This window comes from Tyto alba, unplaced genomic scaffold, assembly GCF_018691265.1.
Source record: "Tyto alba isolate M040663 unplaced genomic scaffold, T.alba_DEE_v4.0 Super-Scaffold_1000006, whole genome shotgun sequence".
Lineage (NCBI taxonomy): Eukaryota > Metazoa > Chordata > Aves > Strigiformes > Tytonidae > Tyto > Tyto alba.
Window position 1 is genome coordinate 5,441,964 of NW_024881272.1, and position 16,491 is coordinate 5,458,454.

Sequence of the window (16,491 nt, forward strand, 5' to 3'; positions counted from 1 at the left end):
GAGCGGCCTCCCAGGGCTTAAAGGGGGGACAGGAGAGGTGGGGAGGGACTCTTTATCAGGAAAGGTAGTGATAGGGTAAAGGATAATGGTTTAAAACTGAGGGAGAGTAGATTTACATTAGATGTAAGGAAGAAATTCTTTACTGTGCAGGTGGTGAAACACTGGCCCAGGGTGCCCAGAGCAGCTGTGGCTGCCCCCTCCCTGGGAGGGTTCAAGGCCAGGTTGGACGGGGCTGGGAGCACCCTGGGCTGGGGGAAGGGGGCCCTGCCCGGGGAAGGGGGGTTGGGACTGGATGGTCTCTAGGGTCCCATCCAACCCAAACCAGTCTGTGATTCCATGAAATTCTAGTCCATACTAGTGCAAGGGAGACAGCCAGGCGGCAATTGCATCCTGGGGGCAAGGAAAGGAAACCCAACAGGAGTCAATGCCTTGTCTGCTACCCTAAACACTGGAGCAAGAGCTGCTCTTCACTGGCACAAACAGCAGAGCCCCACCACCCTTACGATACTTTGAACGCAGTGGGCAAGGCTGAAAGCAAAAAAGCTACTAGAGACCTTTAAGGCTGAACAAAATGCTAAACCTAGCAAAATGGAGACGGGACAGTAACAATTTCAGGAGAGTAACTGTGGAAGGCAGAGCAACTGAATGGTGATTTAAAGCAGAACCAGCTTTCCCAGGTATCATCCTTTTGCTATCTTGCCAGAGGGCAGGGAACAATTCCAGTTTGGGAATAAAACGCTGTTGGGCAGCACGAGCAGCAGCAATACTGCAGCCTCTCGTTTAGGGGGAAAAATCCCCTCGTGTCAAGTCAGCACTACCTCTGCCACCATCTACGTACCTGATGTGAGAAAACACTGCACAGGAGTGAGGGCAGGCAAATCCCCAAATTCCACTGTCCTGTGGTTTTTCCACCACAAGAGGGATCAGAACCGAATGGGCTTCTGTGTTGCCCAGAGGGGCTGTGGAGTCTCCATCCTTGGAGATATCCAAAAGCCATGGGGCCGTGGTCCCGGGCGGGCGGCTCTAGCCCCCCCTGCTTGGACCAGATCACCTCCGGGGGTCCCAGCCAGCCTGGGCTGGTCCACGCCGACGGCTCCTGCGGCAGCTGCGTTACTGCCCCTCACCTCTGCCGCGGGGAGGAGAAACCAGGCAGGGTCTGAAAGGCGAGCGGGGATGAGCAGTGGAGGGGAACCAGGCCTCCGCTGGGGCACAGTTAAGTTTCTTCAGAAAGGGCTGGAAGTCGGGGAGTTTTAGTAGTTAGAAATGCTCGGAATTGTTTGCTATTCTGTCACTTTTGCTGGAGCTTTTCTGGAAGACTGGCATTCAGGAAAAAAAAAAAAAAAACAAAAAACAAACAAAAAGGCTTACGTTCAAAACACTCATCAGAACTGGACTAACAGCCTTAAAATTTTCTGGTTAAAATACCTTTCCCCTGAGAATCACTTCGGTTTCAGTCTGTTTATCCTAGGCTGAGCAGTAGTACAATGATGAAACCACACGATTGTCTGCCAGGGCAAACACAACCTGCCCTTCTGCCCTGAAGAAAGCTCCCATGCCTTTTAAATCCTTTTGATTGTTTGAAAGGCCACGTGAAGCAATACCACAAGCCTTCTTCCCTTTGCAGGTCACCTCTCCAAAGGCAGTTTGCTTGGTGTGCAGCCACGCACACCTTCAGTAAAGATGACGGAAAGAGATAAGGTAAACCACAAAAGCCCTCGGTAAAGTCTACGAGATAAGGGGTTGGGTCTCTGCTGAGCGTGGCTGTGCCCGAGCCCCGGCGTGGGCTGCAGGAGAGCCTGGGCTGGCTGAAAAGTGAAGATCCTACGGCAGGAGTTGGTGGGTAGGCTCGGTACGGCTAAGTCAGGATGAATAACCCATGCTGTACTTTCATTTGTCTCCACAGAGGTACCAGCTCACAGCTCACCAGAGCAAAACTGACTCGTAGGAACAATGAGTTCACTTTAATGCCTGTTGGTTGGGGTGGAAGGGTTGCTTTCCCCACCCCCTCCCCATTTCTCTTACATAAACAGTGAAGCTGAGATGGTCCGTTTTACCTCGCGTACTGCTCCACCCGTGCGCATTCGTGCATCGTGACACAACTTCGTTTACCACAGACCAGTAATAAAATGAGGATTCTCAGGCACCAGCCCATTTCTAAAGATTTTTCAGGCCCCTGCCTCACTATCCTCCATGGAAAAAAACAGGCAGCCCTGCCTACTTCCAAGCACCACCAGGGCCATGCTTCTAGACAGAAATGGAAGCGCCCATCTTCTAAATTCACACCTGTGCCCCAGCTCCACTCTAAATGCTCGAACTAAAAGCAGCACAGTCACACTTTAAAAACAAGATAAAAAAGCATTTTAGCCAAAAATAAAAGATTTAAGGTGCAAAGCAAGCGAGATCTTCTATCATCACCAACAGTGTGAAGTGAGCAGCAGCATGCAGGGTAACGTGGATTTGGGGCTGGGCATTAGGCCTGTTTTCTTCCTCTCACAAACCAGCAGTTAGTTGAGGTCTTCCTACCTGCCAGTACATTTACACCTCGGGGGGTTGTGCGTATAGGCAGGAGACCGGCTTTCTGAGGCCACAACAGTCTACAGACAGCACAAGGACCACGGAAGGCAACTCCAACCACAGGACCGCGTTCCTTTGGGACTGTCAGTGGGCACAAGAGACCATAACCCGGGGGCAGCTCTCCGAGGCAGAGCCGTGACACTTGCTGTCACGTCTCAAGAGGAGCGTGCGGTTTATGTGCACGTTCCCTGCGCCACTGCGTGAGATTCTGGTCTAGCCTTTTAAAACGGAGGAACAAAGACAAATGGTTGTGGTTCCCCTGTGTGCTGACATACCTCATCGCCTTCGCTGGAAAGCCTGCGAGACCGGTAAGCGCTAGAAAAAAATCCCAGGAGTCTGACAGTGTGAAGTGTTGGTGTTACACCGAGAGCAGGGACGGGTCCAGGGGGGCCCCGCAGCAGCGCGGGCGCACGGCGGGCAGGCCAGGCTCTGATTTTGGCTCTCCAGCCGGCCCCTGATTCTCTCAGGGCACGGTGGAGAACAGCCAGGGGTGGCGGAAGCTCTGCCTTACCTACCGTGGGTCCTCAGGGTGATGCCACTGAACTGGGGAGTCAACCTGGTAACAAGTTAATAAACGATCTGGAGCTTTTTAAAAAAAAAAAAAATAAAAAACCAAACCCACACACACACACCCCCCACTAACAACACTGGCAAGTTGTGCAAGAGCCCCAAACTACTCACAAATGACCGTCAAGCAGCACCCGTGCTAGACCACTAGAAATCAACTGAGAGAAGGCTGCGTGGCGGGGAAGGGGGTATTCCAGTGGTAAGTCTGCCCAGCATCCCTGACGCTTTGGATACAATGAAGATGAGAACACGTGGTGGATGAGGTGGACGGGAGGGAAGAGGGATGGTTTCACGTATTAACTCGTTTTGCAGTTCTCGTTACAGCAGCAGCGGCGCTGTGGCAGTAAGCCATCTCGGCAAGTGCATCCCGCCTCCAGCAGCTCTGAATACTGTCAGTGCATCAGACCTTGCCCCCCGGCCGCACGCAACCTCCCCCCTTCAGAGCTCCTCCAGCTCGGACTGCTCGGCGGTTGGTACCAACGGAGCCCCGGTGCCTTTGCCTCGTCGGGAGACCAAGGCACCCGTTAGTGCAGGCAGGGGAGGATCCGCACGGCCGAGCGGCCTGCAGCCGCTCCAGGACTCCAGCCAGCATGTGTCAAACCATCCTTCCCAAAGCGGGGACCTGCCATCGATTCTCCTGCCTCTCCGAGGGAGGAGCGAGGAACTGCCTGCCCCAAGCAGATCAGCCTGACCAGGGAGGGGCAAATACTTGATGTTCTGCCCCTTACAGATTTAATCTACCCTCTCCATCCCCATTTTTTTGAGATGAACCTGTAAACGTGAGGAGAACTCAGTGATCTGAGGTACTTCACATACTCAAGTATCAGTCTTTCCTTTTGAAAGCATCAGTACAGAAAAAAAAAGCCCCTCCCCGCCCTCCCCGGGTGTGTTTCTCTTACCCAGATTGACAGTAGCTACCTTTGCACCACATCGCTGATTTCTTGGACACATGACAATAAGTTATTAAGGACGGGGTTTGCCCCGGGGACGCTAGCAGCTGTCGAGGACACCTGCAGTTCCTGCAGGCTGAGTTCCAGTTTGCTCACGGCTTCCCGGAAGGCGAATTTGTTGCGCGTATGCGGGATGCAGTCCACGTAGCCTGAGCAGTAATCCAACAGCTGGTGCCCGGTGTCCACCAGCTGGCTGTTCGGTGTCGGCTCGGCGATGGCACTCGAGAGAAGGTCTGCGCACTCCAGCAGTGCTTCCTTGCTGATTTTGTCCGCGGAGATTTTCTCGGCTGCCTGTTTGGTCTTTCGAAGCGCTACTTTGGCGCCGGCCGTGCCGTTGGCCATTTTCACTGGGGAGGTGGAAGACGATGACAGAGGCACTTGAGGCGGAGGCACCATGGGCCTCCCAGATTTTCCACCAACAGGTGCTGCTGCTGCTGCTGCCTTCTTACTCCCTTCGCTTGATTCCAGTCCGTGCTGCGCTCCCGCCACGTTGCTCAGCTCTTCTGCTCCGTCCGAGCAGGCAGCTGGCTGCTGTTGGAGCCTCACCACTGGTGGTGGAGGTGGAGCACACTTTGGTTTTACCCGTCTGGGCCGGTCCCTGTCGCCGGAAGAAGTGACCTGATGCTCAGATAAGAGCTTAAATTTATTACCCTGAGAGTCTGTGCCAATGAGCTGCACGTCTGCTGGGGTGTGTTTTAGCGTGGGTGAGATTAGAACTGGCACTTTGTGGTTATGAGTGGTTGGAAGTATTGCTGCAGCCTTTACTGGAGATGACCACCCCGGTCTCTCGCCATCCTCAAGGGCCCCTTGCCGTGGGCCACTGTTTTTTTCTTTGCCCTTAGGAGCTGCTGCTAGCCCTGGACCTTCCTTTTCTTCCAAGCTGGAGGGGGTTCGGAAAGGGAGTGCTGTGGCACCCCTTGGCAAGAGTTTTGCTTTTGGTCTCTCTCTGGTCAAAGCAGGGCCTTCTTCAAACCTTTTGGGAAGCAGGTCATTGGCCCTCCCCGTGCTCTCATCGGGCTGAGAGGAGGTGGACACTGTCCGTTCCAGCTGGATTTTTGACCTCTGGGAATTTCTGGGAAGGGTCATTGCCATCCTATCCTGCTCTGGAAGCCCTGAGGACATGGAAGATGTAGAGTTTGACCTTGGAAAAGGCTTTGAAGCTTCTTCATTGCCAGTGGGTTTTCCTGCTCGTAAACCCAGTGTCTTTTTAATCAAGCGTGGTGTAAAGAAACCAGTGATGCCCGACCACCCGCCACCGGTGCTTACACCCCCACCACTGCTGGTACCAGTGCCATCATCGTTGTAGAAGGTCCTCTGCACAAAGCCCCCACCATAGCACTTGGGTGGCGCCAGGCTGGCGTCCTGCTGCGTGGGAGCAAAAGAGAACCCGTCCACATGCTGCAAGGAAGCAACAGATGAAAAGTTACCCGTCAGCTCGTATTTCTTATGGGGCTGATTCTCCATCTCCCGGAAGGAACTGCTGCGCTTGGGAGGTGTGGGAGCATTCCTCTTCTTCATAAAGGAGCTGAAGAAGCCCCCTTTTCTGTCCCTGGTGAAAGTGGTCTCTTTGGCATCCTCCAACAGGCTGCTGGGTGACTTGTCCCTCTGCTTGCGAGGCAGCGCGGGAGACCCGCTTGTTGGCTGTGTGCTTCTGATAAAACCTAGACAGAAGAAACAAATGTGAGTCTGCAAAAATCAACTTCCATTTCCACCTCCCTGTCCTGCAGTGTCTTTATGGCCTGGCACGTTTAGCTGCCCAGGTTCTGCAGAGAGATTAAGGGAGGAAGTTAGAACTTTCGTTTTTGTGCGAGGCTGGTGTGATTTTGATTTTTTACTTTTTTTTTTTTTCCACTTCTGTATGTGTGACTTGTCTGTTTTCTGTATCGAGGACCCTACTTAGGAGAGAGTTTAGGAGAAAGTGAAGTTGCCTTTTTTCTTCCAGTTTCGTATTCCCTTCCTCTAGTTTTTTTCCTCCTTCCCCAAATACAGCAAGTATAAAAGAAAATCTCTTGTTGCATTGTCAACTTTAGTTTTGAAGCTGTCCTTTTAAAAAAAGCAGCGAAACTAAATTTCAAAGAAAAAAAATACCATGGGATTTACTAAAAGAACACCGAACGAGCTGCAGAGGTTTCTATTTGCTAGTAAATAATTGGGGTGCTGAGGTGGCCAACAGCCCTACCGACACAGCAGCGCAAAGCACCTTCCCACGTCACGCTGTTCTGTTTTCTTCTGCTTCTCTGCCCGTCTCCACCAGCAGCAAGCCGATCCCAGCACACGTGGCCTCCCTGCCACTGTCCCAGTGCCCATACCTGGTGCTGAGCTGGAAGCCGTGCGCTCCACAGTGTCTTGTGTGCCTTCAATGTTCTCCTTGTTCTCTGCTTGTTTCTTCAGTGTTCTAGTCTTGGAGGGAAGCATGGGTAACCGGGGCAAGTAAGGAACTACGGATGAGGAGGAGGCTGTTCTTCCAAGTTCCTCTGCTACCTCTGTAAGGGAAAACAAAACCAAAAAGGGAATAGTTGGAACGGAGACTGACAGAGGAAGAGGAAAAGAAAATCTGGGTCTTTACTGCAAACCCAGACTGGCAAGCAGAGATGCGTGACTGAGAAATACGTAGTTTATCGATTTAGTTTTTGCTCAAGTCTAGAGGTATTCAGGGCAAGATGTTTTTCATAATGCTTCCAAAATCATTTACATCTTTATAAATTCAGCAAAAAACCCCAGTGGTAGGATCTGTACAAGAGGTCTGGTAGGAATCTATCTCTCTGCTGGGTTAAAGGTTGCTCAAGGGCTCAAGCCAGCACTGACTGCATTTGCCTCTCTTTAATTAAGGTGCCTCCTGCTGATGCTCCTGGGATCCCTCAGAAGTTGTGACCTCTCCGGATCTGGATCTAAGCTGCTTTGCTTGAGGCAAAACACCGCACCTCCCTATTAGAAATGACAACTGCATGTTTCCTTCCCAACATCAACACAAGGTATGTGACTGAAAAAAGACAGAAAAAAAAAAACATCAGCCTCCTGGCCACTCCCAGGCTGGCATCTGTGTGGGCCACCTGATGTGCCCATTATCAATGCTCCCTGGTAGAATGCCATCTGGTGGGCTTTTTCTGTAGTGGGGAAGTGGATGGATCAGCTTCACATTTAATTTAAAAATACAGAAGATGCTCAGACATTTCTGCTTGTCTGCTGCCTAGTATCACACTTCTCACCAGTATTTACCTCCCAGTTGATTATATTTGAGAGTTGAGTTGCACAGATTTGCTCCTAGAAGTAACTATGTGAAAAATCCAGAGATTAAGGCACACTTTCTAAAAACGAAGCCTGGTAGAATAGTATTTCATGACCTACTTGCTACAGTCAGCAAGGGACTGTGATATGCATATACATCTTTCTCTCTTAGCATTGCTCACTATTCCTTATTCTTCGGTCTGGGAAACAAAAGGCTTCCTCTAATAGAGGAGACAATATTCTTTAAATTAACTCTTTGGCATCTTCGTGCTCAAATTAAACTATACTGACCCCTGCACTGGTATGCATCTAAAGTTTATTCAGCATTTGTGCAGCAAGTAAAGAGTACATATTTACTCACTTATGATTAAGAAATTAAGCTTCATCACAACCTCCACTGCTAATTAGCCTTAAGGGCCCCTCCATAAGACACAGCACTCTGGGGGATAACCTCCAGTACTGTTTCAGAAATAAAGCAACATGGGCTCTCACCCTCTGAGATGCTGGAGTCATGGAACATGGTTTCAAAAGCCTGGTGGGTCTCAGCAAAGGAAGGTCGGTCTGGTGGGTTCCACTTCCAGCCTGCAATGTGAGAAAGCAGAGTAAGTCTCAGTGCCTGAAACGGGTAGGAGATAAATTTTTATTCTGTCCAAGGAGACAGAAAATACCTAAACTTTCTCAACTGTAGTCGGACTCTGATCTCCTACTATTCAATAGACTTTAGAATCATTCACAGCAATTAATTCATAGCAGCAGTCAGTCACCCTACCCTATCCTAACAAACGGATCTTGAGAGGAAGGAACCAATTCTAAAAATCTCAGCTCTCTGGCAACTCCACAGGTTCTTCTGATCTCCCTGTCCCTCTTTCTGAATTCTCTGGGCAAAGGAGAATTCCATGTTTCCTACCCTGTTTGGACCAAACACATCTAGGCCAGTCACAGATAACTGTGTGTGAAAAGCTCTAGGCAACATTCTGCTCGCATGCTCTTAACATTGAAATTCGGGCAGAGCCTTCCAAAAGGAGAAAGTAAGCACCCTGTGGGGGAAAGAGGAAGAGAGTGCGTTGATCTAGGATGGAACCTGGAAAGTTGTAGAAGGGTATCATGGTGAAAAGTGTAATTTCTGTAGTTAGAAATCTGCGCATTAGGGGAATGTGTTATGGAATCATTCTCTGTTGATATCACCATAGGGTCTTGAAAGTGACTGCCATTCTGCTCACTGTGGGCTGCATTAACCATATGAATTCCCTGCTTTCGGGCTTTTGTCGGCTTCCTGAAGGTTTTCTGAAGCAATATCCTTCATCATTACCCAGCCTCTTTGTTTCATAACTGAAGTTCACCCTGACTTTCTTTGACATGCTGGGGATCAGGCATCACTGGAGACAGGCTGCAGAATGGCCCCTTAAGCCCTGGTTTGTCTGTCTTGTTTGTACCTTGAGGCCACACAGGTTGCCCGAGTTAGCACCACGGAGTCTCTTCCCACCCTGGTAACACTGACAGGGTCTCTCTGCTCAGAGCTGCTCACCTCACTCAACAGCACAGCCTGGTTCGCTCCCTAGAATTTTCAGCCTTTTGCCCAATGTAGTCTCTGCTCTTGCAGGACCGAAGGAGATTGGCAATGCTCTTAAACTCTGTTGCTCTCTCCCTGTAGCACACTGTATCTTTTGGCCTTTTATTAGTAGATTTTCAATTTGTTATGGAGCACTAGGGAGCTTTTTATGGTGTGCTTGGAGGATGCGTTTTGTGCAACCTTGTCAACTACATGTCTCCTGCACAGGTGCTGGTTTTGCAGAGAACTAAATTTTATTCTCATTTGGTGGTTCCATATTAAGAGTCCTACTGACAAAATACCAGAACAATTTGCCACGACGTGCTATCTAGCTGTACTCAGAGATGACAGTTTTTGAGAGTGAATTCTTGTTCCCTGGAGACCAGACTCATTTTCCATCAGTAACCAGGTACGTCCCAGGTGACGGGGCCTTTTCCACATTAACTAACAAAATGGCACGTAAGAAGCAAGGACTTCAGAGTTAAGTACAGATTCCTCCCACAAACTGGAAGAAGATACTCACATGCCCTCATCAGTTCGTAAACCTTTGGAGGGCACCCCTCGGGTTGTTCCATCCGATAGCCCTTTTCCAGCAGATCGTACACCTGAGAGAGGTCAATGCCTGGGTATGGTGACATCCCATAGGTAGCAATTTCCCATAACAGCACCCCAAAGGCTGCAAAAGGAGGAAAACAAAATTGCTGGTCATAAATCCGCCCTCCTTTTGTGTTGCGCATGACATTGTGGCCTTTACTGAAGCTTGAGGCAGCATCCTTTTCTTGCAGATATTTCAGGCCAGTCTAGGTGAAGACATTACATGACAAAAATGCTATTGATTCATGAATTTGTGGCCTGGCATGTGACCGTCTCCTCCCCCCATGTTTCTGTCCAGGCCAGAAAGCAAGCCACTGTCTAGGCTGGCAAAGAAAACCAAAATGAAATGGAGAAGAACACCAAAGTGGAGTTTTCTTACCCCACACATCTGATTTGATTGAAAAGGTGTTATAGGCCAGGCTCTCAGGAGCTGTCCATTTGATTGGGAACTTGGCTCCAGCATGAGCTGTGTAGGTATCTCCAGTCATAAGTCGACTTAAGCCAAAGTCAGCCACCTTCACCACATGATTTTCTCCAACTAAGCAGTTCCGTGCTGCCAAGTCCCTGTACAAAGGAAAAAAGCACAGTCCTTTACTGGAGCAAAAGCAGGGCTTTTGAATAACAGTCTTGGGGTTGCACAGCCTGCCCCCCTCTTCTGAATCAGGAGGCACTTGTAAAGGTAATGTGAGCCTTGCCCTGAACAGTGTCAGAAACTGAGTGGACTTATTCTTAGGAGCAACAAGGTAGGCCAGGATTAGGGTTCATTCTTTGACTTCTACTAAATTTCCATTAATGACAGCTATTACAATGAAACGTTTATGTTTCCTGAGACTAGGATGAGATCAGCAGCTTGTCACAGGCTGGTAACAGCTTTATGGCATGGCCTTATCTGACTGGATTCAGGACATTTAGTTGACTATGTCTTGCACAGAGTGGGTGGATTAGAACGGGACACCACCAGCTTTCATATCTGTCCGTCAGTTGTGCACGAGATTGTAAGTCTGCTACCAAAGTCACGGGGAGAAGGTATTGCAAGACGGTATTGAAACCAAAACAGCCAATGGGTAAGCCAGTGTGAAACCTAACTGTGGAAGAAACTTCCCAAAAAGGAGGAATTTCATCATTGCAATCCGAAACTGCACCAGCTCAGTGGGCTTTACCCACCTGTGAATGAAGTTCTTCTTCTCCAGGTACTCCATAGCAGAGGAGATCTGAGTGGCCATGTAGAGTAGCACAACGGCGCTCACTTCCTCCCGGTTGCATTCCCGTAAATAGTCTAGCAGGTTCCCATAAGGCATGTATTCTGTCACAATGTAAAAGGGTGGCTCCAGGGTACATACACCTAGCAGTGAGGCAGAGGGAACATGTGAATAAAGCTTTCCTTCCCTCCCTAGCTTACCACTTCTCCTGATTTAATATCCATTTGTCGCATTTTGTACCGATGAGTGTTTCTCTGAAAAGTGGAGGGTTCCATCTACGAGACCCAGATCAGTGCAGCCCGACTTAAAATTCAGTGCTTCTGTCTATTTATCTGTCCATCCACTTCATGGATAGAGAGAAACAGGTCTATCAAAGCAACACTATTCCTGTATAATATATACGAAGGAGTTGCTCTGTCCTTTGGAGGGTTACGGAATGAAATAGGGAGTTGTTTTGACAATATATGATTTGCTTTTCTTCCCCTCTCTTCCTTCATAAAGCTAACGAGTGGACAACTGGAAGTACGTACCTGTCAACCAGCAAGACTTCCAGACTGACATGTCACTACGGAGTAATGTGAAGCACTCCCATGTGTGCTAGCTGGGCAAGCGAGCAGCACGGTGGGACCTGCTCCTAAAGCAGGATTCTCACACATTCCTCAGATGACTACTTGCTAGAGTCATTGCAATTATGTACAAAGTATGTATTAGCAGAGGAGGAGGGCAACAGGATACTCCTGGCAAATCTCTGTGAACTCCCACTGCTGCACTGCTGAATGCCGTTACGTGCATGCAGGAGTAAAACACAACTACAGTGTGCACCAGAAAGTGCAAAAATGCATCCCTCTGATGAGAAATCTTTTAGTCTCTACTCCTGGAACCAGACAGGGCTGGGCAGACACTTCATCTGTGCCCGTTTTTTAAGTGGGTACAGAATAGTTGCCGTTATTAAAAGCCTTCGCATTCTTCACATTTCTCCTTTCATCCTAGGCTTGGCTTGACAGCTTTGCTCCTGAAAGCAGCAGAAGTCCAGGGGCAATTAAACACTAGTAAAGGTTTAGGGTGTCTCCTTAAGAATCTTTGTACATGTAGAATTAACAGCTATGCAGACTATTTAATAGTGATCATCATATCATGCATTTCTCAGTGAGACAAACAGGCCACAGCCAAGCTGTACAGCCTGCAGATTTCTTCCATTCATGTGCTGTTTCATCTGACTTGACTCTCCACTGCCTTCATCTCATGTACTTATTTGGTGAGACACAGGGTCCCTTACACCACCAGCGTTCTGACCATCATCTGCTAAATTATGGACAGATTTCTCTACTGAGTGCAGCTTTTTCTAGAAATGTCTCTTTGTTTGAGAAGTATGAAGAACAGTATTTGTTGTGCTTCCAATATGATTTTTTTCTTTCGCTTTCAATTTTCTTATAAGTTTGTTCTGTTCTATCAGAAAAATAAGTCATGAAAAATAAATCTTTAAATCTGATTTAACACAGCACAAAAGGAATCTGACCCTGATAACTGAACCCTCGAGCACGTCTAAAGCCAAGGGTACAAACAAACAGGAGGCTGATATTGCAAACTTTTATATAAAATGCACAGTCGTGCCTCAAGAGCAAAGTTGTCTACTAATGTAATTGACTATATTTGATGTTTTATTCAAAATTTGTGTCTCTTAGCCCCAATACTACATAAAGGAGTAAGCTGTCAAAAATACCACCCCATAACCTGACCTGATTCAAAAAGTAACATAAATACAGAAAATCTGCGGCTGCTTTTAAACAAGACAGATTTCATTTTGGTGGAAACTCAAGTGAGAAGAGGAGGAGCAAGGAACTTCACTAACCTAACAACTGCACTAGATTGGGGTGCTTGATCTCCTTCATCACAGCAGCTTCTTTCAAGAACTCTTCCACCTCCATGGTGTCTTCCTAGATAAACAGAGAGGCAAAAGAAGGGAAAATTTATCTTCATGACCAAGGTCTGCCTAACACCAAGTATCCGAGCTGAATATAAATGATGGCATCCTTACCCCCACTCTGCTCTTTTGTCTTTTACAAATATAACAGACCTGAAAAGCCGCTTGGCTGGCCTGCGGCATGGCTAAGGGACAGATCTGCAGTACCCAGAAAGTGCTAGGTTTTCTTGTGTGGTAGCTGTTGTGGTTACCAAAGCAGTTGTGGCTGGGGAGATCTCAGGATCACTTAGCTGCCTAGCTATAAAAATTAAGATTGAAAGCTCCCTTACTTAGGGAGTACGTAGAATTGTAGCTGCTGATGTTGAAACAAACAGAAGGCTTTGACAAGGAAGATAAACAGAGAAGCTGAATTTTTCCAGGTGCAGGAGAGAGTTTGTAGAAGATATTTCCAACACCTTTGATTTCTTAAAGCTTCCACGGCTCTTCTGAGGGAAAAGAAGTGGACTTGGTAACCACTTCTACAGATCTAACTTGGACATTCCTGTAGGAGCTTGCTGGGCCAAAATTCCACATTGTTTCTAAGCCACATGCACTGGTGCAAGTTTGATAAGCTAACTTTGTTCTGCCAAGCTACTCTCAAGCATGGATTTTATGCAGATCAGCACACTCCGTTTTCTGATGTTCATATCATTAGGAGGTATAACTGAGAATGTTGCCATTTCCTTACCCTTATCGTAAATGGTGACCAAATAAACAGTGCATAACAATGTGAAAACTCACCTTTAATGTTTTCACAGCAACTGTGAGATTGTATTTCTTCCAGACACCAACGTACACTTCGCCATACTGCCCTCCCCCAAGTTTGTGCTTCATGGTGATGTCAGTCCGCTCCATCTCCCACTTGTCGTGGATGGGGGACACTCCATAGACAGTGGGCTTATTGCACTTGGGTGCTGGGTAATGCAAAGTTGTCACCAGTCCATCTGCTACTGTCGAGTGATGGTGCACTAGCTCTGCTAGCGTGCTGAAACGGCTTTCTGCTGTCACGTATACCTGTTAAGAATGAACCAGGAAGCTGCTTGAATGAAGGCAGCTGGAAGGTCTCAGTAACATTGGAAAACAGGTACAGAAAAAACATTCTAGCTGGTTTAAAAAAAAATAAACGTTAAGGGAACTAGACTTTAAAGCATTTGTTCTCATGTTGTTGGGCAAATGGATATTAAACTGTGAGACTTTTACCTGCAGAAGACAGCTAGATATAAGCTAACACTGGAGAGCAGTGCTGCCTCCTGCCTTGTGCTTTACAGGACTAGAAACTGGAATTCTCATAGCCCCGTGGTTTCTGCATCTCTCAACACAACATATCGCTATTTGATCAAGGTTTCAAAAGGCTGATCAAAACTGCTGACCTGCCAAAGCTCTGCTTGTTCTAAGGGGATCAATGGAAAGGTGTCACATCAAACCACAGCTGCTTTGGTTTTTAGCCACTTTCAGCCAGGGTAAGTACCGTCTGCACTTCCTCCAAAGTGGCGTTCGGTGAGTTGCCACCGAACTCTTGGCACGCATGTTCTTTTTTTTATATTAATCAACCAGTGGACCTGCTTTCTCTCACACACACCCCCCTCTCAACACCCTGCAACGTGAGATTCTGTACTACCTCTTAATGAATATCCTTATTTCCTCTCCCCACAGCGTTATCCAGAGATCCTTACCTTTCCATCTGAGGTGGTATTGATCCTGTAGTGGTAAACACGTCCTTCGTACCTGAGCGAGATGGATAGCTGCCCCGGGCTGCTCTCGCTTTCACGAACCAGGAAGCTGCCATTGATGAGACTGCTCAACAGATACTCTGCTGCACTGCGTGACACTGGCCCGTGGTACCATGAATGCTTTTCCAGGCTGTTCACTGGTGTGATGTAGTTGCTTGGTACCCAGCCCTGCCCATTCTTCGAACGTACCTCGCTCCATTCTCCATTCTGGTTGTAACCCAGGACTCGCAACTTCTCACCTATGACCAGAAAGAAAAAAGCAAAATAAGCACAGTGCAATCTACTGGGTCTCATTAAGGGAGAAACTCACCATCCGCTGAGTAAGCCTGGGTTTGTAGCTTAACTATAAAAATCTGCAGCAGTGATCTTATAACTAAACTGCTATACACGAAGCATTTATAAAGTAAAGTTTCAGACAGAATACCTAGGATGCTGTTCCCCAATTTACTGCGGTGTGATTGATGAGCTCAAAAAGCTTCCTGCAGTCCAGCTTTTTAGACTAGAAAAACTTTTTTCCCTCGGAGGGGTGAGGTTTGTCTCCCTCTCGAAGCCTTAAATGGCATGTGATTTAAAACAGTTCTGCAGCAGGTCAGATTCTGATATACGTACTGAAGAGAAACAGGAAATCTCTGTGAAAGTCTTAATTCTTGGTTTTGCCGCAGTTGAAAGCGCTGAATTCTGTTATCATGAATAACGTAACGGTTTTCCTTTGCTCCTCCTCCAAACAGGTGCCTCAAAGGGCCGACGATCTGGGGGGCCTAGAGTGGGAACAGCTGGAGCTGGGCTCGACTGTTCGGCAGCGTTGTACAGAAGCGCGTCTGCACTGGGAGCGCTGCCCGGCAGGTGTCTCTCCCACACAAGGGAGACAGAAACCATCTGCTTAGCGTCACCAGTTTAGAGAATCACCTTCTCTAGCGGCCCTCGTTCCCGTTCCGACAGAACGACAGGAGAGCAGGATTCTGCTTTCCGTTACTAAGTTTTCAACCTAGTAGCTGCTCTGCGATTCACAGCCTTACCTTTGGTGATGCTGAGCGTGTTGTCACCGCTTGCTACAAAATCGTAAAGTGCAACAAAGAGATTGGGATCGCTCTCAGTGGCTCCAAGCAGGTTCTCCTTGGAGCTCCATCTGATGGCTTCGTTCAGTGCCTGGGGTTCAACATCGCAACCGTAGGGGCGGTGCAGGGCCTCTGAAGGAAGAACAGAAGAGGAAATTACGTTGGGAACAACTGTAAATAGCTCAAAACCCAGCGTACAGCAGAGAGGAGCTCCTACTGCACAGCATGCTCTCGATGGAAAGGGAACACCACATCTGCACATCTTACAGCAGTGGTGTTCAGTCCTCACTTTGCTGACTCTTCATTCTATAGTTACTTCTAATGGGGGCTGGAAAAGGTGATTAACTGCCTATATACCAAGTAGTAAGCTATGTGTATAACATTTCTATTTATTATATTATATATACTTCTATTTACATATACAAGTATTTACGTATTCATAGATGAAGAAATGGGTGAGAAATTAAAAGTGCTTTTATTATGTGAATTCGTGAAGGAAACCTTTTGATGCTGAAATGTTATGTTTTATGTCTTTATTGTTTCTGTGGCTGAAGTAGATAGCCTGGATCCGAAACCGACACTAGAAAGACAGGTAAGACACACTGAATTATGAGACAAATGAGATCTACAGGTTGGGACAGTAACTGATTCAGTATTAGCAGGAATGATGGTGATTTGTAACGCATTTCAAGACTGTGTAAACAACAGGAAAAACTGACAGGAACAGAAAGGAGTAAGGGTGATGCTAGGTATTGAGCAGCATTTCTAAATACCCAGACAGTTCTGTTTTGCTGTTTCAAAGGACAACTGATGCAAACTTGATAGCACAAGGGAGTGGGGGGAGGAATCAGATTTGGTTTATAGACAAAAGAAAAAAGTCCCCACAGTGCCTGTGATGATGAAAAACCATGTAAACACACGGGGTTTTGGAAAGAACGGTAGTAAAATGCAAAACTATCTGAACACTTCATGGTAGTGCTACGCCAAGACCATGAGTGGCTTTCTAATTCATAGGGAGGTTTTCCAGGAACATGTAGCAGAACAAGTTTCCATATTAAGACAAGAGAAAGAGCCGACGATGTGGATTC

The 16,491-nt window shown here is 47.6% G+C and overlaps 1 protein-coding gene across 2 annotated transcripts in view; it reads right to left on the bottom strand.

Moving 5' to 3' along the window:
- Positions 1–234: 234 nt before the first annotated feature.
- Positions 235–16,491, bottom strand: part of ABL2 (ABL proto-oncogene 2, non-receptor tyrosine kinase) — a 48,339-nt gene continuing 32,082 nt past the window's right edge. For both annotated transcript variants that reach the window (XM_042784060.1, XM_009964105.3), the window contains exons 2-11: positions 15,365–15,535; positions 14,292–14,587; positions 13,360–13,632; positions 12,508–12,592; positions 10,624–10,801; positions 9,839–10,023; positions 9,389–9,541; positions 7,809–7,898; positions 6,401–6,574; positions 235–5,752 (exon numbers count right to left, since the gene is read on the bottom strand). In XM_042784060.1, coding sequence (XP_042639994.1) covers positions 4,056–5,752; positions 6,401–6,574; positions 7,809–7,898; positions 9,389–9,541; positions 9,839–10,023; positions 10,624–10,801; positions 12,508–12,592; positions 13,360–13,632; positions 14,292–14,587; positions 15,365–15,535 — 3,302 coding nt within the window. In that variant the 3' untranslated portion in view covers positions 235–4,055. The remainder of the gene's footprint in view (positions 5,753–6,400; positions 6,575–7,808; positions 7,899–9,388; positions 9,542–9,838; positions 10,024–10,623; positions 10,802–12,507; positions 12,593–13,359; positions 13,633–14,291; positions 14,588–15,364; positions 15,536–16,491) is intronic.